The sequence below is a fragment of the Nannospalax galili genome, unplaced genomic scaffold (assembly GCF_000622305.1).
Source record: "Nannospalax galili isolate Female #2095 unplaced genomic scaffold, S.galili_v1.0 scaffold32, whole genome shotgun sequence".
In the NCBI taxonomy this organism is placed as follows: Eukaryota; Metazoa; Chordata; class Mammalia; order Rodentia; family Spalacidae; genus Nannospalax; species Nannospalax galili.
In genome coordinates, this window is record NW_008335297.1 from 1081614 (window position 1) to 1106825 (window position 25212).

The following is a 25212-nucleotide window of genomic DNA, read 5'->3' on the forward strand; positions in this document are numbered from 1 at the left end:
ACCTGTGTCATGCAATGCCATGGAGGTCAGAAGAGGGCTTCAGATTTCCCTGGAACTGGAGTTAAGGACCGTTCGTAGCCACCATGTGGGTGCTGGGACTCGAACCTGGGCCCTCTGCAAGAGCACTCAGTGCTCTTAACCACTGAGCCCTCTGTCCAGCCCCCTCTTTTGAGATAGGGTCTGGCTCGGTTCTCAAACTCAGGATCCTCCTGCCTCAGCCTCGCAAATACTGTAACTATAGGCCTGTGCTACCATGCATAGCTGAAAACAGACTGGTACTGCAGCAGTCTCCTAGCAATGAATTCCTTTCTGTCAGTTTACACATTAATATTTTTGGTTGGTTGGTTGGTTGTCTTTTTTGAAACATGGTCTCACTATAGTCCCAGCTCGCCTGGAACTCACTATGTCGACCATACTGGACTTGATTGCAGAGATCCACCTCCCTCTGCCTCCAGAGTGCTAGTATTAAAAGCTTATGCCACCACTCCCACTCCCAGTTTTGTACTAATCTTTTAGGAAGAGCAAAACTGGGTTTAAACAGAGGTTGTTTTCCTTTTTTACGAGATAGTCTTCCTATATAGCCCTGGCTAGCCTAGAACTTACTATATAGATCAGGCTGGCCTTATACCTGCAGCAGTCATGTCCCTGCCTTCTGAAGTGCTGGGATTGTGGGGATTGCTACTTCACGAGGGGTGAGATTGTTTTCTTAAGTGAGTACTGTTTTTTGTTTTGTTTTGTTTTGTTTTGTTTTTTTCTTTTTGAGACAAATCTCCCTGTAGCCCCAGGTGGCCTGGAACTCGCTATGTAGACCAGGCTGGTCTCGAACTTACAGAGCTCTGCTTGCCTCTGCCTCCTGAGTGCTGGGATTAAAGGTGTGGGCCACCACGTCCAGCATTACTGGGTTTTGAGACCTATGTTAGATGTGGAAACTGTCCATTCTCAAGTTTGAATATCCCTGTTCATTGTTAGAAAGTTTTGCTTATTGGCCAGTTAATCTCTTAGTATTTTTCTTTGTGTGTGAGTGTGAGTGTGTGTGTGTATGTGTGTGTATGTACAAGATTGCAAGTGTCTGCATGCCTGGGTGAATGTACTTGTGCATTTGTGTGTAGGTGTGGATGTACTGTCTATGTGTGTGGTGGCCAGAGATCAGTATTAGGTTTCTTCCTCAATCATTCTCCACTTAATTTTTTGAGCCAGCATATCTATCTCATTGAACCTGGTGTTCACTGATTTGGTGAAGCTGACTGGCAAGCTGACTAGTAGTTTCAGGGATCCACTTATTTCTGCCTCCCCGGTGTTACTTGCATCTGTTTTTTTTTTTTTTTTGTCTTTTTGAGACAGGGTCTCCCTGTAGCCCAAACTGTCCTGGAACTTGCTATGTAGACCAGGCTGGCCTCGAACTCACAGAGATCCGCCTGCCTCTGTCTCCTGAGTGCTAGGATTAAAGGCGTGTGCCACCATGCCTAGCTTTTGCCATGTGGGTGCTGGGATTTGAACCTGGCTCTTCTGTAAGAACAGTCAGTGTTCTTAACCACTGAGCCATCTCTCCAGCCCGCATCTGTGTTTTTTTTTTTTTTTTTTTATATGTTGGAGCTGGGGATCTGAACTCAGGTCCTCATACTTGCACAGCAAGCACTTTACTGACTAAGCCATTTCTTCAGCCCCTAATTATTTTCTCTGGGGTTGAATCCAATGCAGGGCCTCTCACATGTGAGGCAGACACTCTTTCTTACTAGTGAACTATACCTATAACTCAAATTAATGTTAATTTTGAAAAATTTATAACAGTATGAAATTATAGTGGCATCGGATGGTGACATTTTCACACTAGCATTTATTAATAAACCTTATTTTTTTCTAATCTAGGAATCAGCGATGGTCCTTCAGTCACTGCATTAACAAATGGTTTTGACACCCCAGAAGAGAGGTACCAGAAGCTTAAAAAGGCAAGTGAATGTACTCAAAAGTCTTTTTCTTAGGCTGGGAGGTTGCCTTCAATCCCAGCCCCCAGGAGCCAGAGGCAGGAAGATCTCTGTGAAATAGAGGCTAGTGTGGTCCACATAGTGATGCCTGGGACTACGGAGACTCTGGAAAAAAAAAAAGTCTTTTTCTTTCTCATGTGGATCCCATTTCCACTGAGTTACAGAGAGATAAAATCATTAAAATTACATGTTAATGTTTTCGAAGTGTAGTGCTTCTCTGCTTCAGCCACAAAACATTTTAGTGATGTTTAAAACAGCAGCAAAAGGGGCTGGAGAGATGGCTCAGTGGTTAAGAACACTGACTGTTCTTGCAGAAGACCCAGGTTCGAATCCCAGCACCCACATGGCAGCTAACATCTGTCTGTAACTCCAGTTCCAGGGGATCTGATGGCCTCTCTGTCTTGCGTGGGCAGTGTATGACATGGGTGCACTTTCCTACATGCAGGCAGTATACACATACACATAAAATAAAATAAATAAACAAATAAAATATTTAAAAAAAACAGCAGTAAAAATAATCATTTGCTAGAAAGCATTCTGGGGAAGGCTTATGCTTGATAGTAATTTGATTTGTAGGAAATAAATATGTTGTGGCTGTTTCAGTATTTGGAAATAGACCTAATATGATGCTCAGGGATGATGGATAAGTTCTTAATTGGGAAAACAATTAAGAGATGTATATAAATAAACAGTGCTTCTGATACATAGCCTGCATAATCTGTTCCAATCAGAAGTGTTTCGCCAAAGTCAAGTTGATTTGATGTTTAATTTCCCTTCCAGCATTCCATGGACTTTTTGCTGTTTCAGTTTGGCCTCTGCGCTTTTAAGTATGACCACACAGATTCAAAGTAGGTTTTAACAAGTGGTGGGAATTCTTAAGTTGTAGCCTAATGTTACTCTCTAAGTCACCTTTTCTCTTATTTTCCCAGGTATATAACGAAGTCATTTAACTTCTATGTTTTCCCCAAGCCCTTCAGTAGATCCTCACCAGACGTCAAGTTTGTTTGCCAGGTTAGTAGCATGAGTGGATTTTTTCTTTTATGGCTTGCTAGTGGGGCACAGTAGAAATGTAGAATCTGAATTCCTTTTTACGATTTTGTTTTAGGGACTGGGCTTGTAGCTCAGCTGACAGAGTGCTTGTCTTCCATGTACGAGGCCCTGGGTTTTATCTTCAGCACCATATAAACTGCGTATGGTAGTACATGCCTGTAATCCCAGCACTTAGGAGGTGGAGGTAGGAGGCTCATTCAGGTCATCCTTGGCTACATAGTCAGTTTGAGGCCAGCCTAGGCTACATGAGACTCTGTCTTTTAAAAAAAAGATTTAGGCTTTGGGCAAATTATCTTACCTCTCTGACCTCCAGTTTTAGGTTTGGGAAATTAATGACAGTTTTTATCTCCCCTTTTACTTCAGAATGCTGCAAGAAATAGGATACAGAGACAGGCAGATGGAAATTAGAGGGCGAACTTTATTAATAAAGCTAAATTTGGGATCGTGACATTTGAGTGGGACTCCATTTGGAACTTGTAATGTCTTCCCTGGAATTGCATCCTACATCAGGACTTGCTTCTCCCTACCTCATAATCTTTGTACCTGCCCCAAGGGCAGAGCTTTATTTTTCTGGACAAGCCAAACTACTTGAACTCAGGTCCTTTCCCCAAGTACCCATCAGGAAAGAGAAGGCAGAAAGGACTGAATTTTTCTCTTGAGGAAGGGTCTTATGGGCAAGAGAACCTGGGAGGCTCTCCTTAGACTCTTGTGGTAACTGACTGGGGAGACACAGGATACCTTTTAGTTTCTACCTGCTTGATTATTGTCATGGATAAGGAGAATGTGAATAAGTGGTTGGAATCTGTGAATGGAAGGGAAGTGCTGCCTCTTCTCCCTTGTAATCCTGGTTGAGCTTTTCTCCCCATAGTAATGTGAGTTCATTTGAATTTTGCTCTTTTTCTTCTCTGCCATAGAAGTGGTAATGCAGTTGTGAAAATCCAGAGGACAGACTTCTGAGCACTTTCTGTATCAAATAAGGCAAGATAGGGACTGGGGATGTAGCTCAGTTGGTAGACTGCTTGCCTAGTATATACAAGTCCCTGGGTTTGATTCTCAGCACTGCATAAACTGAGCATGGTAGTACATGACTGTAATCCTAACACCAGGGAGGTAGAGCAGGGCCATCTTTAGCTACATAGCAAATTTGAGGCCAGTCTGGGTTACGTGAGACTACTTCAAAACAAACACAAAAAAACAAACCATTAAAAAAAATGATCAAGGGGCTAGAAATATGGCTCGGTAGTTAGGAGTATTTGCTGCTTTTGCAGAGGACCCAAGTTTAGTTCCCAACACCCACATGGTAGTTCACAACCATCTGTGACTCCAGTTATAAGGCATCCATCCAGTGCCTTTTTCTGATCTCCACAAGATACCAGGCAGGCAAAACACTGCTACACATAAAATAAAAATAAATTGACTTGCCAGGCTTGGTGGCGCACGCCTTTAATCCCAGCACCCTTTTTAGCAGGGTAGAATTGTGTTTATAGTTTTCAGTTCTTCCTGTAGTCTCTCTGTAAATTAGCAACAGGACAATAATTGGAATTAATTGCTAAAATATCCCTCACTAAATTATAGGCAAAAAGCTAGGCGTGGTGGTGTACACCTGTAGTCCCAGCAGCAGGCGGATCTCTGTGAGTTCAAGGCCAGCCTGGGCCACATAGTGAGTTCCAGGCCAGCTGGGGCTACAGGGAGACCCTGTCTCTAAAAGACCAAAAAAAAAAAAAAAAATTCTTTTAGGGGTTGGGGATTTAGCTCAGTGGTAGAGCGCTTGCCTAGCAAACGCAAGGTCCTGGGTTTGGTCCTCAGCTCTGGGAAAAAAAAAAAAAGAAAAAAAGAAATCTTTTAAAAAATGAAAAAACATCCATGTGTGGTGCTGCATGCCTTTAATCCTAGCACTTGGGAGGTAGAGGCAGGTGGATCCTGTGAGAAGGAGGCCAGTCTGGTATACAAATCCAGTTCTAGTTCCAGGCCAACTTGGGCTACAGGGAGACCCTGTCGCAAAAGAAGAGTAAAAAAAGAAAAAAGAAAACAAAAACCCTCCAGAAGTTTAACTGGGTAAGTAGTGGCACATGCCTTTAATCCCAGCACTCCAGAGACTTGCAGAACTCTGTGACTTTGAGGCCAACTTGGTCTATAAAATTCCAGATCAGCCAAGGCTACATAGTAAGATGAGACCCTGTCTCCAAAAAAAAAAAAAAAAAATACTGAACAGACGTTTAGATAACTAGGCATGGTATTATATACCTGTAATCCCAGAGCTTTATGTTTTCTCTTGTTTTGTTTAAAAGTCTACGACTGCAGGGTCTAGAGAGATGGAGGAATGGGGGATCTGAATTCTGATCCCTCGAACCCACAGGCATGGCTACCAATGGTTGACTGTACCCCTAGTGCTGGGGGTAAAGACAGGAGGATCTTGGGGGTTGCTTTCAGCCAGCATAGCTGAAAAGGTTCAGTGAGAGACACTGTCTCAAAAAATAAGGTGGAGTCTCTGTGAGTTCAGTTCGAGGCCAGCCTGGTCTACATTAGCGTGTTCCAGGCCAGCTGGGGCTATAGGGAGACCCTGTATCAAAAAGACAAAAAAAAAAAAAAAAAGGTGGAAAATGAGAGAGGAAAACACTTGGTGTTGACTTCTGGCCTCCACATATGCCTGTGTGGGTGAGTTGAGTTACAACCATGTATACACACATGCATCCATCAGCACCCCCCCAAACACAAAGGTAGAGAGTAGTAGAAAGATACCTGATGTTGACCTCTGATTCATTCACTCCCGGATACACATAAGCACATGTATCCACATTCAGATACTCATCCCCCCGCAACACACAAATACACACTAAGGTAGAAAGTTTTAGGAAGATGCCTGGCGTTGATTTCTCATACCCCCACAGACACACATGGGCATGTGCACCCATACCTACTTATTCATATTCCACAGACACAGAGGTGTGCTTGCAGGCACGCAGGCACAGAAGTTGACTGTTGCAAAACTGATGCTACAAATGAGTTAGGAGCTAGGGTCAGTGAGTAGATTAAAATGATATAAATTACTCTCAAAGAGCCTTTCACAACCTTAAATCATAGAGAACTTGAAGGTAACACCACATACTGTGTCCTTGAAAAATAAATGTGTGTACATAACTGAGATGTTAGGCAAGATATGGTGGAATGGACCAATGGAACCCTGTATAATTCCAGGAAATGTGTGGTGGAGTGGAATAACAGACAGAATTGCAGAATGGTGTTTATACGCTTTTCCTCTCCCCATCCTCACCCCACTTTTCTCTATTTCTCTTGATTTTTTTCTTTGATACATGGTCTCTTATAGTCTAGGCTGGCTTTGAACTTGCTATATAACCAAGGATGACCTTGAACTTTTGATCCTCTTACTAGGTATATACCAGCACACCAATTTATGACATCACATTCAAGGCCTCATGCATTCTAGGCCAGTGCTCTGATGACTGAACTACATCCCCAGCCCTCCTCTTTCCCTCCCCTCCCCTTCTCTCTTCCCTTCTCTCCTTTCCTCTCCCCTCCCCTCCCTTTCCTTCCTTCCTTTCAAGGCAGGGCCTTATTCTGTGGCCTAGGCTGGCTTCCAGCTCATTTTGTAGCCCAGGCTGGGTTACAGTGAGAATGGGTTGGAGTGAGAATGTTCCCCCATAGGCTTCAAGTATTTGGACATTTTGTCCCAGGTTGGTGGTGCTGTTTTGGGAGGTCTTCGAAGGTGTGGCCATGCTGGAGGAAGGAAGTCACTGGGGGCGGGCTTAGAGAGTTCTTAAGCCTTGCCAGATCTCCAGTCTCTCTTTTATTCCCTGTGGCTGCTTGAGATGTGAATGCTCTGCTTTCTGCTCCTGCCCCAGCCACTTCCTGCCACCATGCCTCCCTTCTATGACAGACTGTAATTCCCCTGGAACTATAAACTCAAACTCTTCCTTCTGTAGTTGCTTTGGTCAGTGTTTCTATCACAGCAACAGAAAAGTAACTAATACACTGGGCAGTCCTCTTGCTTCATCTTCCCAAGTGCTGAGATTACAGGCATGAGTCACCATACCCACTGTCCCCCTCCTTTTCTTTGCCTTCCCCTTTTTCTGACTGAATGTCTGTATCTGAATTCATGGAAGGTAATCCATAGTTGGAAATTTTTAAATTATTATTGCTGTATTATTGCTATATGTGGGGTTAATAGAAAGTTCTTTTCCTTTTTTAAAAAAATATTTTATTTATTATTTTTATTTTATGTGTATGAGTGTATTGCCTCCATGTGTATAAGTGCACCCATGTTGTACAATGCCCACAGAGGTCAGAAGAGGGCATCAGATTCTCCTGGAACTGGAGGTATAGACCATTGTTAGCTGTCATGTGAGTGCTGGGAATCAAATCCAGGTCCTCTGGAAGAGCAGCCAGTGCTCTTAATCACTGAGCCATCTCTCCAGCCCCTTCTTTTTAGATAATTCCTCATGCAGCCTTGAACTTCTAATCTTCCTGCCTCCACTTTCCAAGTGCTGTGCTGGGGTTGCAGGTGTGTTCCATCACACCCAGCAATGGTGTTGATTTAATTGGGAAATAGGTATCTTCTAAGAGGGGATAGTTGAGTCTTTGATTCTGAATTTAACGGGATGAAGGAAAGTATGATGTTTTGGAGTTTGGTACACAGTTTCTCTGACTGAATCTTCATCCTCTATAGGGTAGCTAAATGTGGAGGTCATGAAAAATTTGGCAACAAAAATTTTTTCTGAACATGCATTGACCAAAAGTGAATTAAAAAACTTGTGGCTGGGGATGGTGGCACATACCTTTGATCCCAGCATTTGGGAGGCAGAGGCAGGTGGATCTCTGTGAGTTTGAGACCAACCTGGTCTACAAAGTGAATTCTAGGCCAGTTGGAGCTACATAGTGAGACCCTGTCTCAAAAAAAGGGGTGGGGGGTGGGGGAGGTGTCTGGAGACATGGCTCAGCCCTTAAGAGCACTGACTACTCTTACAGAAGACCCACCTTCAGTTCTGTGCACTCACATGGTACTTTACAACCATCTGTAACTCCAGTTCCAGGGGATTAGATACCCTCTTTCTGGCCTCCTTCAGCAGCAGGTGAATGTGTGGTGTACTTACCATACATGCAGGCAGAACAGTGATACACATAAAATAAACCAACAAAAACAGAGCCATAAAAAAGCCAGGTGTGGTGGTGCATGCCTTTAGTCCCAGCACTCAGGAGGCAGAGGCAGGCAAATTTGTGATCTAGCCAGCTGGGGCTACAGGGAGACCCCGTCTCAAAAAAAACCCAACAAAAACAAAACCAGAAACAAATAAACAAGTGTGTGATTAATCCAAGGTGTTTCTGGCAATGCTCCTTTGTGGTGCATCATGTGACTTCACTTGCCTGCTATACATGATGATAACAAACTCTGCCCACATACTCTGGCTTAGATTTGAGACTACTGTATGCTGTGAATCATAGTGTTTACTGTCCATACAATGTTTTCTGCTCTTATAGAAACAGAATGGCTTAATTATGACAAAGACTTTAAATATTTTCCTACCATCATCTTTAGCATGGATCAAATAAGCATATCGATAGATTTTATTGTGTCAGAATGTTTGACTTCAAAAATGCCTGTTTATGGGGGATGGAGAGATGGCTTAGCGGCTGTTATTGGAGAAGATCCACATTTGAGTCCCAGAACCCCACATGGTGGCTAACAACTATTGTAACTCCAGTTCCAGGGGATCTAAAGCCTTCCTCTGTCCTCTTCTGGCACTGCATGACATGGGTGCACTTACACACGTAGGCAAAACACTCATAAATGTAAAATAAAAATAAATAAATTAAAAAAAAATAAAAATGGCCATTTGTGTTGCTGTCTTGAATTTTATAAAAAATATTAAATGACTTTTGGCTTGGGATTAGGACAGAATTTCCATCAATTTTTGAAGTGTCCTCAAACATAATTTTACATTTTGTACTATGTATTTCTGGGAAGCAGTGTTTTCAACATTGATGATTTTAAAATCAGAATATCATCAGCTGTGAAAAAAGTCAGAGATATTTTAGATCCTGCAGGATTGAATATTCAGCTGTGATTACTTTCTTTTTTAAGCAAGCTATTTATTTAAAAGTTTTTTTGAGCTGGGTGTGGTGGCATGTGCCTTTAATCCTAGCACTCAGAAGGCAGAGAGAGGCAGGTAGATCTCTGTGAGATTGAGGCCACGCTAGTGTACACAGGGAATTTTAGGCCAGCTGGGGCTACAGCGAAACCCTGTCTCAAAAAGACCAAAGAAAAAGTTTTTTTATTCATTTTTATTTTATGTGTATGAGTATTTTGCCTGCATGTATGTAAGTGTACCATATGTGTGCACTGCCTGTTGAGGTCAGACTAAGATAATGGATTCCCTGGAATTGGAGTTACAGACAGTTGTTAGCTGCCATGTGGTGTTGGGAAGTGAACCCAGGTCCTCTGTAAGAGCAGCCAGTACTCTTAACTGCTTAAGTCATTTCTCCCATCCCAAAAGTTATTTTTTAATTGATTTATTGTTTGGGTGTGTGTGTGGGAGCATGTGCATACCACAGTGTGTGTGTGGGGGTGGGGGCTGAGGACAAGTTTTGGGAGTCAGTTTTTCCTTCTACGAGGTGGCCCTGGGGGTTGAACTCAGGTCATTGGTAGTTCTTTCCTCACTGAACTATCTCCTCAGCCCCAAGTTCTTCATGTAAGAATAAACAAGCGCAGGGTGTGGTGGTACACGCCTTTAATCCCAGCACTTGGGAGGCAGAGACAGGCGGATCTTTGTAAAGTTCCAGGACAGCTGGGGCTACAGGGAGACCCTGTCTCAAAAAGACAAAAAAAAAAAAAAAAAAAAAAAAAAAAAAGCACATTAAAATGTAAATTTGCTTTCATCTTTCATAAATGGTAAAATTTTATGTCTTCTGAAGAATTGTCTTAATGTAAATTTCTTTGCGATTTATTAGTCAGTACATGTTTGATTTGTATTCGATTTTGTAGGCCTGTATATTTGGGCTTGTATGATATTTCTTGGGTAAATGGGGTTTCAAGTGGAAAGTTAAATCAGCCTTGGTCTAGTACTAGATAGACAAAAATGCCTATATAAAGTTTCTCTTTTGGTGTGTCTGTTAGAGATTTAGTGTTTATGTGACTGTGTAAACATTTAGGAACACACACACACACACACACAAAATGTTACGCTGGACATGGTGGCGCACGCCTTTAGTCCTAGCACTCTGGAGGCAGAGGCAGGCAGATATCTGTCAGTTCTAGGTTAGCCTGGTTTACATAGCAAGTTCCAGGCCAGCTGGGGCTACAGGGAGACTGACTCAAAAAGATAAAAAAAAAAAAAAAAAAAGAATTTAGGAACACATAAAAATATGAGTAGCTCCAGGTGTGGTGGCGTGGGCCTTTAATTCCAGCCCTCGGGAGGCAGAGGCAGAAGATTGAAGCTACCTTGGTTCACATTGTGACTTCCAGGTGGGCTGTGACTAGAGAGACCCTGTTAAAAAACAACCAACAAAGAGACAAAAAAAAAAAAAAGTATGAGTAGCTACAATATTGTTTCCTTCTTAGTCACCTTGAGTGAGAAGTTCATGATTTGGCCACATTCATGTACAATCTCTAAAATTTTATATTAATTTTTAATAAATGTACTTGTTTATTTCAGCTTATTCTTGGTAGAGATGCATTTGCTTAGTTAAGTTTGCTAACTGGATCTCTTGATCTGGAACATTACGACCATCCAGTTAGTATGAGACCTCGTCTCAAAACCCAAACCCAAACCAAAATAAAACAAAAGAAGACTGCACCCATTAAGATTTTGGGCCTTCAGGCTGGAGAGAGGTTTCAGTGGTGGTTAAGAGCACTGGCTACTCTTGCAGAAGACCCGGGGTTCAATTCCCAGCACCACATGGTGGCTAACAATTGTCTGTAACTCTGATGCCCTCTTCTGACCTCTACAGGCATTGCACAACATGGGTGCACTTAACATATATGCAGGCAATACACGTACACATAAAATAAAAATAATAAAATATTAAAAAAAAAAGATTTTGGCCCTTCATGGCTGAGAAGATGGCTTGGGCAAAGGTGCTTCCCTTATAAGCATGACCACCTGGATTTAATCCCTGATCCCACATAAAGGTGAAAAGCAAAAATCCATTCCACAAAGTTGTCCTCTGACCTCTATATATGTGCCACTACAGTACTCCCCTGTCTCTCTCGCTCACATACACACCCCAATAATAATAACATAAAGATTTGGAGCCTTCAATGTTTGATTTGAGGTAGCTAGTGATGAGTTATATTCTACACATGTGAGCTACCTTAGCCTTTTACTTGAGGTTGTATAAATATACTTTAGTTTTGTTCATAGGCTCTCAGTACAGTACCCAGAGGATAGGAGTCTTCTGCCATTGGAGAAATATCTCTTTACTTTGGATTTTTGGCAAATATTGTAAAACAAGGATGTTTGCTTTATAAGCTATTAAGGAGTAGAGCCCTGGTGTTTTAAGTGAACTACTGGTCATTGTCAGCCACAGGTAGAAACCCTGTCTTCTGACTTTTGGCACGCTTTGTCCTTGCTGTGTTGTCATATTTACTTGTCTGAGTCACTTCTCTGTTTCTGACTTCAACCCTGCCACTAACTTCACGAACATGTCTTATTCCAGAGCTCCAGCATTGACTTCCTAGCGAGCCAAGGATTTGACTTCAATAAAGTTTTTCGCAATGGTAAGAGTCTCTACATGACTTACCTTTAGAGCTGATAAACCTTCATAATGATGTCATTTGGAAAGTAAATCTCATTTTGAGAATTTCCAATTTTTAGACTTTTTTTTTTGAAACCGAGTTTCCCTGTAGTCTTGGCTGGTCTGGAACTCACTACAGACCATGTTGGCCTTGATTTCACAGGTGTCCACCTGCGTCTGCCTCCTGAATGCTGGTATTAAAGGTGTACATCACCTCATCCAGCTTAAGCTACAAGTTTATATCTGAAATTCTTAATTTTTTTATACTCACAGATTTAATGTATAGGTAGTTTTTGATTTCTAGCTCACCAGCCCCGTCTATTATCCTACTTTTCCCTGTCTTTTTGTATTTGTTTAAACTACATAGTTCAGTTTCATTTTGGTTTTTGAGACAGGGTCTCACTATGTAGCTCTGACTGGCCTATAGCTTACTATGTGGATGAGGCTGGCCTTGAACTCAAAAGTGATCCACCTGCTTCTGTCTCACAAATGCTGAGATTAAAGATGTGCACCACCATGCCTGGCTGGTTTCATATAAAAAAAGATTTATTTTTACTTGTGCATGCATGCATGTGTACTTGGTGGCTAAAAGAATGTCAGATCCCATAAAGCTGGAGTTAGAGGCTTTTGTGAGCTGCCCATATGGGTACAGTTGCTTCTCCCTGATCTCCTTACTTCCACTTCAGTCAGTCTGATATTCAGACATAAAGCAAGTAATATCTTGTTTTGCTTAAGACTTAAAAAATTTTAAACTTTATTATGTGTATGAGTGTTTTGCCTGCATAGCTGTAAGTGCACCATGTGCATGCAACGTCCACAGAGGCCAGAAGAGGGCATAGGATGCCCTGGAGCTGGAGTAACGGATGGTTGTTAGCTGCTACGTGGGTGTTAGGAACTGAACCTGGGTCTTCTGCAGGAGCAGTATTCTTAACTTCAGCCCCTGCTTAAGACTTTTCATGCTCTAAGATAAATTTCTTACAAGGACATAATAATATTTATTTGTTTTTATTTTGGTGTTTTGAGACAGGGTTTCACTCTAGTTCAGATAGGCTTTGGACTTGTGATCCTCCTGCATCAGCCTTCCAAATAGCTTGGGATTACAGTCCTTCACCACCAGGCTGGGCTTGACTTACATGATCTTGCTTCATCCCCTCTCCAACCTGATGTCATACTCTTCCTGTATTGATCCTCGTGCTCTGCCACAGCAGCGTCCTGTTGCTCCTGGAACGTCTAAGCTGTGTCAATCTTCTGGGCAGTTTCTCATGTGTCTGTTCAGAGATACCCTTCCCCTGGCTGTGCTTATACAACTCATATGCCATTTGGGTTTTCCCCTCACAGTGGCCTTTTCTGCCCATCTGTTCAGAACTCCTAGAGTGGATGCTCCTGCTTGTTCCATCATGGAACCCATGCCTGATAAATGCTCAACACAGCATCAGTGCCAAGTCCTTATTGAAAGAGTGAATGACTGTATCACCTAACTGTACAAGATCACTTGCCTTCTCTGTTGACATTTTGAGATTACTTAAGATATGGTCTGTCTTTTCTGAGTATGATAGATTCTTTGGTTTGTTGAAATGCTTTGTATGGGGGAGTGAGCACTTGCACCTTTGACCCCACCAACTCATACACCTTTTCTATGGGGAAAGATTTTCATAGCTTTGAGGTCTCTGTACTGGCAGTCAGTGAAATGTGTGACTCAAGATTCTATTGTCAGGGGCTGGAGAAATGGCTCAGAGGTTAAGAGTTCTGGCTGCTCTTGCAGAGGACCTGGGTTCAGTTCCCAGTGCCCATATGGCAGCTAGCAACTGTCCTTAACTCCAGATCCAGGCCATCTGACACCCTCATCTGGTCTCTATGAGGACTGCATGCACATGGTGCACTTACATACATACAAGCAAAACACTCATATACATAAAATAAAAGTAAATAAAATAAAAAATACTTAAAAATGTTTTGTATAGAGGCTGGAGAAGTGGCTCAGCAGTTGAGCACTTCCTGCTCTCCCAGAGATTGCAGTTTGGTTATTGGGCAGCTCATAATCACCTATAATTTCAGTTCCTGGGAATCTACCTCCCTCTTATGGTCTCTGTAGGCACCCACAACACACATGTTGCATACATACGTACATGTATATAGACAAAGACGTACCCATATATAAAAATAAAAATTTTAAGATTTTTTTTTTTTTTTTTTTTTTTTTTTTTTGTCTTTTTGGAGACAGGTCCCCCCTGTAGCCTCAGCTTCCCGGGACCCCACTATTTAGCCCAGGCTGCCCTTGAACTCAGAGCCCCGCCTGCCTCTGCCTCCCCAGTGCTGGGATTAAAGGTGTGCTCCACCACGCCCAGTAAGAATTTTTTTTTTTGGTCTTTTTGTGACAGGGTCTCCCTGCAGCCCCAGCTGGCCTGGAACTCACTCTGTAGACCAGGCTGGCCTTGAACTCACAGAGATCCACCTGCCTCTGCCTCCTGACTGCTGGGACTACAGGCATGCACCACCACGCCTGGCCAAGTAAGAATTTTAAAAAATATTTATTGTTTTTATTTTATGTGTATGAGTGTATTGCCTGAGTGCATATAGGTGTACCCATGTCAGGCCATGCTCACGAAGGTCAGAAGAGGGTGTCAGATCCCCTGGAACTGGCGTTATGGATGGTTGTTAGGTGCATGTGGGTGCTGGGAACTGAACCTGGGTCCTCTCCAAGAGCAAGTCTGTGTTCTTAACTGCTGAGTCATCTCTCCATCTCCCAAAATTAAAATTAGAAAAAGTTAATACTACTTCTAATTTATTATTTTAAAAATTATGTGTAGGAATTCCGTATTTGAATCAGGAGGAAGAAAGGCAGCTGAGAGAACAGTATGATGAAAAACGTTCTCAGGCCAATGGGGCAGGAGCTCTGGCGTATGCGTCCCCTAACACTTCAAAATGTCCTGTGATGATTCCTGAGGATCAGAAGAAGTTTATTGATCAAGTAATGTAAGTTCCTAAACTAAGATCAAATGTGCACTGGGGACACATTGGGCTCTATTTCTCACACTTTGGTGTCATACACAGGGTACCTGCACAGGTGTGACATGAGTGACAGGCCGTAATTTTGGCATATCTAATAATATCTCTCTCTTACACCTACCTGTGCTACCCTGGTGTGTACACAGGTGTGATATGAGTGGCAGGCTCTAATTACAGCATTTGATGATATCTGTCTCTTACACCTGTTACACACAGTGATTCTGCCCGCCCAGAAAACCAGAAATAGGAACAAAAAAGCAAAGAAATATATTGAGATTGCCTGTTTTTTGTTTTTTGTTTTGAGGGTGCTGGAGATGGAAGCCAGGCTTTGTCACGGTAGGCAAGTGCTCTACTACTGAGCGACACTGTAGCCCAATATTTAGACTGTTTTTGAGTAGAACTGTTGAATATTTTGAGTATGATTTTTTTTTTTTGTCTTTTTGAAGCAGAGTCTCCCTGTAGCCCCAGCTGTCCTGGAACTCACTATGTAGACCAGGCTGGCCTTGAACTCACAGAGATCCGCCTGCCTCTGCCTCCCAAGTGCTGGGACTACAGGTATGCGCCACCATGCCTGGCTTTGAGTATGATTTTTGAGTACAGTCATTCCGTTTGATCCCTTCATTCCTTTGCTGATGGTCCTTGTCTGATTCTCATTCCTCAGAGAGAAGATAGAAAGTTTGCTACAGAGTGAAGAGAAGAACCTGGATTTGGAGCCATGCACTGGGTTAGTTGTCTTGCTTGTTTTCATGTGTTCTTTTTGAGAAAAGGGAGATAATTTCTGACATTTGATGCATTTGGTCCTTTTATAGCTTCCTTATGAATGGTCTTCCTGTCACAGGTGCATTCCCTAGACTTAACCACTAACTTTAGCACTGGCACAGTGGGAACAATTGTCTCTTCAGATGATGAATGAATGTGCCATCTGGGTGGAAATCATTTTGCAACTCTGACTTTAGGTTGTGCCCAAGAGCAGCATAATTGCCTTGGCCTGGAGGCATGTTACCCTAGGGACTTTGGAGGAGACTTCAGTCAGCCACTTCTGTTCTTTAAGCTCTTCTCTGCAGGAAGCCTACAGCATTGCCAAGAGTATCAGCATCTTTTTCTCCTTCATGACAAGCTTCACAAGTATTTGAATGTGTCTACTTTAAGCTGTATTCATGAGGCTCCAGGAACTAATATTTTGATCAGATGCGAACTACCTATTCTTTAAAAGCAGTGTAAGGGACTGGAGACCTGGCTCCACAGTTAAGAATACTGGCTCCTCTTGCAGAGGACCCAGGTTTGGTTTCCAGCACCCACATGGTAGCTAACAACCGTCTATAACTCCCATTCCAGGCCATCTGACGCCTTCTTCTGACCTCCACGGGTATTGTACAACACAGGTACACTTACACACATGTAGGCAATATACTCATACACATAGAAAAAATATTTAAAAATAATATAGCTGGGCATGGTGGAGCATGCCTTTAATCCCAGCGCTTGGGAGGCAGAGACAGGTGGACCTCTTTGAATTTGAGGCCTGGCTGGTCTACATAGTGAGTTCCAGGCCAGCTGGGGCTACAGGGAGACCCTGCCTCAAACAAAACAAAACAAAACAAAAGTAATATAATAATATTAAAATTCTCACTTGGGAGGCAGAGGCAGGTGGATCTTTGTGAGTTTGAGGCCAGGCTGGTCTACATAGTGAGTTCCAGCTGGAGCTACAGGGAGACCCTGCCTCAAAAAAAAACAAAACAAAAAAAGTAATATAATAATATTAAAATTCTCACTTGGTTGGCAGAGGCAGGTGGATCTTTGTGAGTTTGAAGCCAGCCTGGTCTACATAGTGAGTTCCAGGACAGCTGGGGCTACAAGGAGACCCTGTCTCAAAAAAAAAAAAACCAAAAAAACCCTAAAATTCTGAAGGAAGACAGTGAGGATGAATCCTCCCAACTCAGAAATTTGGTTTGTTGCCCAATTCTTGTCTTTTCTAGTGAGGATTTTGAATTAAATCATTTCCCAACTTGTGCTTGATCGATTAGGGTTCACTATTTTTGCTTTTGGCCTTTATTTTTTGAGACTGGGTCTCCCTGTAGCCACAGATGGAACTCCCTATATAGAGCAGGCTGGCCTTGGTCTCATAGAGATCTGTCTGCCTCCGCCTCCTGATTGCTGGGGTTACAGGTGTGCACCACCAAGCCCATGTAGGGTTCACTCTTAATGGTCCAAGTTAATACCTTTTCTTTTATTTTATAGGTTCCAAAGAAAACTAATTTATCAGACTTTGAGCTGGAAGTAAGTGTTTGGTTTGTGTGTGAGAGGTCTGTGAAGGACTCATGATTAAAAAACCCGGTATCCTCTTTGGTCTCATTTCTTTCTTGAAGTTTCACGTTGAGATGATTTGACCCTATCAGGTTCCCCTCGTTTCTTAAATGGAATACCTACTTCACTAATTTTTTTGTTATCACTTTAAAAAAAAAATATGTATTTTTATTTTATGTGTGTGAGTGTTCTGCCTGCATGAATGTAAGTGCAATGTGTCATGGAATGCCTGTGGAGGTCAGAAGAGGGTGTCGGTTTCCCCTGGAATTGGAGTTACAGACACTTGTTAGCTGCCGTATGGGTTCTGGGAATTGAAACCCAGGTGTTCTGCAAGAGTAGTTAATTCTCTTAACCGCTGAGCCATCTCTCCAGCCCCTTGTTACCACTTCTTAGTAGATTTTTTAAAAATATTTTATAGCTGGGGGTGGTGACGCACGCCTTTAATCCCAGCTCTTGGGAGGCAGAGGCAGGCGGATCTCTGTGAGTTCAAGGCCAGCCTGGTCTACTTAGTGAGTTCCAGGACAGCTGGGGCTATAGGGAGACCCTGTCTCAAAAAGACCAAAAACAAAAAAATTTTATTATTTTTATGTGTATCTGTGTACTGTCTGCATGTATGTAAGTGTACCAGTGTTGTGCAATGCCCAGGGAGAACAGAAGAGTGTCTCAGATCCCCTGGAACTGGAGTTAGGACAGTTGTTAGCTGCCATGTGGGTGCTAGGATTCGAACCTGGGTCCTCTGCAAGAGTAGTCAGTGTTCTTAACCGCTGAGCCATTTTTCTAGCCCCCTTAGTAGATGTTTTTAAGGTATCTTATAGGCATATGTTTTACACACACACACACACACACACACACACACACACATAGGCTTGCATACAAATTAAAAAAATAATCTTCCAGTGACATGGATACAGGCACTAGTCTTTAAGCAACAGGAAGGGTTGCCTGGCTCCTTTCTTGTCCTGCTATCCTTGCAGCTCACTCTGTGTACTTTCCACATCCCTCTCCTCCTTGGCTGATGCAAACTACGAAGGCAAATTTTGACTCTGCTTTTGTGCCCCATGCTGTCTACAGGGACCTTCAGGACTTTAGTTAGGAAGTAGGCATTATACTAAAGGAAGATATATCTGTGTGGTAATGAGTATATGACTATATTATGGTAATGGTAATGACTATATTATAAGATGCCAAGCATTTTAGAAAGCACTAAAATCCTAAAAATTGATAACATTCCTGTATATTTAAGAGCAAAGGTAGGGAAACATTTAGCTACTAAAATGTTATGAAGCAGGCTTATTGTAAAGTCCATTTTAGTAAAACTTTAGTTTATAGCCACATGGTTGCTCTTAGAATGCTTTGGGTTTCAGCAGCCGTTGACTCATGTATTGATGCAGAGGATGTATCATGTGTTTGTTTTTTCTTTAGGTATCCCAAAGGCATTCATGTTGAGACCTTAGAAACTGAAAAGGTAAGAATTATTCAGTACATTAACTAACAGTAAATGTACCCAGTGATTTACCAACATGTTGTCAGTCAGAATTTTCACCTTTGCTCTGCTTCCTATGAGCTGGTGACTTTGGGCAACTCATTTGTCCTTGAGAGCTTTACCTTGTTGATTTTTTTGTTTTGTTTTTTGTTTTTTTATTTTTGGTATTTGGTCTTTTTTGAGACAGGGTCTCCCTACAGCTCTAGCTGGCCTGGAACTCACTGTGTAGACCAGGCTGGCCTTGAACTCAGAGATCCGCCTGCCTCTGCCTCCCAAATGCTAGTACTAAAGGCATAGCCACCACTCCAGCTGAGCCTCATCTTGTATGTTGGGTCTGGGGATGATGACCATGAGCTGACCAAGTGCTGGGATTAAAGGCGTAAACCACCACCCCTGGCTTGCTCACAGTTTTGTAAAATGATGATTCAGTGGATAAGTGGAAGTGATCTTCTATAATATGGACATGCTCTACAATATATTTTCTTCTTAATTTTACATTTAGTTATTTATTTTGTATGTATGTTGGGGGTGCGGGCATGTGGAAGTCAGAGGACAACTTGTGGGAGTCAGTTCTTTCCACCATGAGGGTTCTAGGTCTTCAGGCTTGGTTGTAGATACCTTTACCTGCTGGACATCTCACTGGCCCCAGCTGTTTGCTTTTTTTAAGATTTTTGTAATTTTTTAAATTTTATTTTATTAAAGACATGGTGGCACAGCCTTTAATCCCAGCACTTGGGAGGCAGAGGAAGGCAGATACCTATGAGTTTGAGACCAGTCTGGTTTACATAATAAGTTCTAGGCTAGCCAGGGCTACATAGTAAGACCTGTCTCAAAAAAATACCATAGAAAGAAAAGGGAATAAAAAAGATTTATTTTTGTGTGTGTGTGTTGGGGGGCAGTACATATGCATGAGTGCCAGTGCCTGTGGAGGCCCAAGGCATTGCATCCCCTGGGACTGGAGTTACGGGTGATTATAAGCAGCCAGACATGGGTGCTAGTACCCAAACTCAGGTTCTCTGCAAGAATAGCAATTGTTCTGAACCTCTAAGCCATCTCACTCCCCTGCAGTGTACTCAATGCATAGAAAATGTGGTATATGGGAAAGAACACTGTAATTATCTAGTTCCTAACTAGAAAGTCCAAGGGTTTTATCAATATGATATGGAAGTTTTATTTTAAAACTAATTATGTAGACATTCATGTTCAAATGCTACATAATCATAGTGCTCATTGTATGAAGTATATTATTCTCAGCCTATTAGTAATTTCAGTGAACATTTACTGATTTGAATTAAGTAAACATGGAGGATATGGAAATGCAGAGGTAAAATGTTGATTTGTAGTGTTTCAACTCAGCTTTGACATTCAGAATACCTTCTTTTTTTTAAAAAAAGTTTAAAATCATTTTATTTTATTTTTAATTATGTGTATATGTGTGTGTTTGTGCCTGTGAGTCATAATCCCTCTGGAGGACATAGGAGGGCATTGGCTCCCCTGGAACTAGAGTAACAGGAGGTTGTGAGCAGCCTGCTGTGGGTTTGGGAACCGAACTCAGATCCTCTGGAAGAGAAGGGAGTGCACTTAACTGATGAGCCATCTCTGCAGCCCCTCAAAATACTTTCTGCTGTGCTTGACTCAGGCCTTGGTATGCATGCATATATGTCTATATCTATCTATCTATATCTCTATCTATGTATACATATATATATATATTTTTGTTGTTGTTGTTGTTTAAATTTTATTTTTTATTTTTTGGTCTTTTGGAGACAGGGTCTCCCTCTAGCCCCAGCTGGCCTGGAACTCGCTTTGTAGTCCAGGCTGGCCTTGAATTCACAGAGATCCACCTGCCTCTGCCTCCTGAGTGTTGGGATTAAACGCATGTGCCCCATATGAAGCCTCACTTTTTTGTTTTTATGAATTCTTTTTGGTTCATTGAGATGGTCTCATTAATTAGTTCAGGCTGGCCTTAAAGTCACTGTGTGGCCCAAGTGGCCTTGAGATCATGATCCTACTGCCTTAGCCTCCTGGGTGCTGTGTTATAATTTTGAATGTTAGTGGAATTCTGACTTTTTGGGGGTCGAGTTGTTTCCAGAAAACTTATCTTCTTTATCTTTTAGAAGGAGCGATACATAGTTATCAGCAAAGTAGATGAAGAAGAACGCAAAAGAAGAGAACAGGAGAAACACACAAAAGAGCAGGTGATTGTGCTTTTCTTATTTCCTTAGATAAAAAGTGAAAACACGTTTGGTTTATTCCTTTCTGTGTATTTCTAGATCACAGTTGTTGGATTCAGTTTATTTTCTCTTTCATTGTATACTGTTATTTGTTAATTTGAAACAGGGTCTCTCAGTATGTAGGTCTGGGTTGGCTCAAGTTTAGAATCCTCTTGCCTGGTGGGATTATAAGAGTGTTCTACCATGCCTGTTATGTTAGACTCAATTTAATGAATAGTTACCTATCATTGAAGAATTGAATTGGTAGAAAAACCTGAACTAGAATAAGGGGAAGTTAGCCTGGGTGTGGTGGCACATATCTTTAATCTCAGCACTCAGGAGCAGAGGCAGGTGGATCTCTGTGAGTTCAAATCCAGCCTGATCTACATAGTGAGTTCCAGGCCAGCTGGTGCCACAGGAAGATCCTGTCTCAGAAAGACCAAAAAAAAGAGAAAAAAGCCAAATTTGGTGGTGCACACTTGTCATCTCAGTACTGCGGAGGGGGAGACAGGTAAGTCCCTAGGGCTTACTGGCCAACCTGTTTGGTGAACCCCAGATTCCAGTAAGAGACCTTGTCTCAAAAAATAAGGTGGATGGCTCTTAAGGAACAAACTCAAGTTTGGCCTTTGGCCTATGCATGTACCTACACACATGTGATCTTGTATACCTGTGCACACATGAAATTGTAGGCATCCTCATGTGCATATAAACATAGCCAAAAAAATCTGATATCATGGTTGGCTAGTCTCACCTTAATTGAAGTAGACTTGGAAAAAGTCTACTTGGAACTGAAACTGTAACTCAGTGGTAGAACACTTGCTTAGCATGTATAAGACTTGAGTTCAATTCCCAATTCTTAGCAAAGAAGGTGGATGCTTTTGGTTGTTGTTTCTGAGACAGAGTCTCATGTGAAGCTTAGGTAGGCTGGTCTTGAACTCCTGATCCTCCAGCCTCTACCTTCTAAGTGTTGACATTACAGTATGTGCCACCACTATGGCTACAAAGTTGTTCTTGATTATCACCTGGGTATGTGCCAATATGCTTCATTGCCATTAGTGGACATGGCTAGGTTTAACTCTATACAGTTTAATAGTTTTACTATGACAAAGTTCAGAGCATGTGACTTGACTCACTAGGGTGATATGGTCATATTTGTCTTGTTGAAACTCACCCGGTTGTTGTATGAATAGATTTAGCAAGATTTGTGGCAGGGAGCCCAATTAAGCTGTAGCCTGGTTAAGAAATGTTGGTGACCAGGAATGAACGAGTTAGGAGCAATATGGGTGGACTGGAGGTCCTTGGAAGGAAGATGGCATCAATGGAATTTGCGTGGGTGTGGTTGGAGAAGGATGACACTCTAGCCAGAAGTTTGAGTGACTGTGAAGACTGTAATCAGTTCACTCAGATGGGGTAATATGGAGTGATCTTGGCAACCACAGATGGAGGAGACCAGGAGCAGGTGTGGGCATAGTGAGTGTTAAGGGCCCTATGTAGTTATGTACTGACCAACTTGATCAGTAAAGATACAGTGATCCACTTTGAAATTTAGATAACTTACTCCTTACAGAGGAAAGAAGCTGAACTAAAAATGCGAGCTGCCTGTGTTCTGTGTCCCCACACCAAAAAGAACAACACTGAACAAAAAGCGAGATGACTTCAAGTGGTCTGTGGAATAACCATTACTGTGGAACTGGTTCTGACTGCAGCTCAGCGCTTTTGTATTCTGCACCTCTAATCTAAGGGGACTGGGACTGAAATCCTACACCTCTTTAGAACCCTGGGGAAATGAGGAACTCTGTCATGACAGTCCTTCAAGAGCTATAGGGGTGGGTGGGAGGTGGCCTCATAGCAGCTTTTGCCACCCATCCTCTCTGGCCTTCTACCAGGACACAGACCAGTGTTTGCCTGCATAACATAGTTGGATGTGTGCAAAGCTATCAGGATACCATGCAGAAGTGGAAAAGATGGTCCATTCTGATTTTGATCCAGTGAGGTTTTAGGTACTTTGGGACATCTGTGGTAGATATCCTATTGGCTGATTTGTCATGTGTGAGCACTAGAGAGAAGTGATGGCTGGATGTGGTGTTCATGGCAGAGACTGCATGTGCATCAGAGAACAGAGTGTGCCTGAGAAGTGAGCGAAGACCTCTAGTCTTCGCTCTAGTACAATCCTGAGGACATGGGTTTAACTGGACAAGTGTGTAAGGGATGATTGTGACATAGACAAGGGATGAGCATGGCTGGAGAAGGGGGCTGACATGTCATGTAGTCGCGGGATGCTGGGGTAAAGACTGAAGCTAGAGATTTGTTGTTGTTAATAAGCTTGTAACTGCTTTTTAGTTTAATTGTGGTAAATCACAAATAACACAAAAGTCCCTATCTCAACCATTTTCTTTTAAAAAAATTGTATTCATTATTATTATTAGTTTGTATATGAGTGTTTTCTTTATTTTCCATCTTTAAAAATATCTAGGGGGCTAGAGAAATTGCTCAGAGGTTAAAAGCACTGACTGCTTTTGCAGAGGACCTGGGTTGGAATCCCAGCACCCACATGGTGGCTAACTATCCTTAACTCCAGTTCCAGGAGATCCGATGCCCTTTTCTGATCCCCAGGGGTATTGTATGACATGGGTGCACTTACATACATGCAAGCGATACACTCATATTACACCAGGCGTGCCGTAGTCCAGCACTTGGGAGGCAGAGGCAGGCGGATCTCTGTGAGTTCAAGGCCAGCCTGGTGTACATAGTGAGTTCCAGGACAGCTGGGGCTACAGGGAGACCCTGCTTCAAAAAGACAAAAAAATTATTTATTTAATAACCACATAATTAGAAGAAGCATTTCATTACAACAGCATCGACATATTCAATAACAATTTCTAGAGCTAAGATGCATCTCTTTCAAAATTGGCTGTAAATTTTTAGGTTTACAGTTGAATTAATACAGTTAAACAATATTGTATTCAGTATAAACTATAAGATATTAAATGTTTTAACCTTTAAAAAAGATCTCCATTTGATTATTAAAATACAGTTTCATACAGAAAAATTCATTTTTAATTCAATTAACACTAAAATGTTTGCACATGCGTTTCTAATCTCTCTGTAGCTGATTATTACTAGTCATAGTCGGTTACTTTCTGAGATCCTTGGCATCTGAGATATAAAATCATTGGGTAGATTTCAGTGGTAATGTGCTTCACCTCTACTAATTAACATGGAGTAAATTTTTATGCTTCCTCCTCAAATATGTCTTTTTTTTTAATTTATCGATTTTTTTTGTGTATATCATACAGAACATCCCACACAATCTTATTCATCTATATACCCACTTCCTAAATGAGACCCTCCCATAGCCCCCCACCTCCCACACACTGGAGCCCATATACACTGTCATCCCTGTTACTGTCCACTGTGTTGTTGGCACCCCCAGCCTTTCCCCAGTGCTTGTCCATCTGCTGAATCTAGTCAGCCTATCTAGAGAGCCTTGTTTTAGGAAGATCAGCTGTTCCTCATCTAGCAGCAATCAGTTGTCAATAGTCCTTTAGATAAGATTGGAATCTGCTGTTCATTTTTCTAGTTCTATGCTGGGTTACTGTCTGACTTGAATCCTTAGTACCTGAGTATGGATATAAAGTCATCAGGTAGAGTTCACTGGTAATGTTTATCACCTCTGCTGTTTAATATGAAGTAAATTTTTATGCTTCCTCCTCAAATATAAGCCTTTTTTAAAAAAATTGGTTGATTTTTCTGTGTGTATATCATATAGAACATCCCACACAATCTTGTTCATCTATATACCCACTTCCCAAATGGCACCCTCCCATAGCCTCCCACCCCCCACACACTGGAGCCCATATACTCTGTCATCCCTGTTGCTGTCCACTGTGTTGTTGACACCCCAGCCATTCTCCAGTGCTTGTCTGTCTGCTGAATCTAGTCAGTCTGCTGAATCTGATCTATCTAGAGAGCCTTGTTTTAGGAAGATCAGCTGTTCCTCATCTAGCAGCAATCAGTTGTCAATATTCCTTTAGATAAGATTGGGTTCTGCTGTTCATTTTTCCAGTTCTATGCTAGGTTACGGTCTGGGAGTCTCTTGTGCTACCTTGGCCAATAACGCAAAGGAAGGTATCTCCTGCCTGGCATTGTTTCTTGTTATATAGCCTTTAGCTATGTATATGGACTCTTAAAATTTATATTGACCCCATTAATCTTTGGTTATACTTTCCTTTTGGGAGTTTAAGACCCTACAGTTGGCCCAGATAAAACAGTTTATTTTCAATCTTAAGGTCCTTTGAGGATCTGTTCCTCAGGGGTAACATGTGCTTGGGAGGAGCCCCTGGCTCCTTTCTTTTACCACTTCTGCCTATGTGAAGATAAGTCAAAGGTCCTGCTCGACCATGGCTGGCTTCACTTGGAAGCATGG

The 25212-nt window shown here is 42.0% G+C and overlaps 1 protein-coding gene across 4 annotated transcripts in view; it reads left to right on the forward strand.

The window, feature by feature from the left end:
- Window positions 1–25212, forward strand: part of Parn (poly(A)-specific ribonuclease) — a 219066-nt gene that overhangs the window by 1359 nt on the left and 192495 nt on the right. For 3 of the 4 annotated variants that reach the window (XM_029561999.1, XM_029561997.1, XM_008829899.3), the window contains exons 3-11: window positions 1867–1946; window positions 2763–2830; window positions 2912–2993; window positions 11703–11763; window positions 14588–14753; window positions 15448–15510; window positions 17025–17063; window positions 18513–18555; window positions 20691–20771. In XM_029561999.1, the coding sequence (XP_029417859.1) occupies window positions 1867–1946; window positions 2763–2830; window positions 2912–2993; window positions 11703–11763; window positions 14588–14753; window positions 15448–15510; window positions 17025–17063; window positions 18513–18555; window positions 20691–20771 (683 nt within the window). The remainder of the gene's footprint in view (window positions 1–1866; window positions 1947–2762; window positions 2831–2911; window positions 2994–11702; window positions 11764–14587; window positions 14754–15447; window positions 15511–17024; window positions 17064–18512; window positions 18556–20690; window positions 20772–25212) is intronic. The other variant, XM_029561998.1, reaches the window with a different exon arrangement.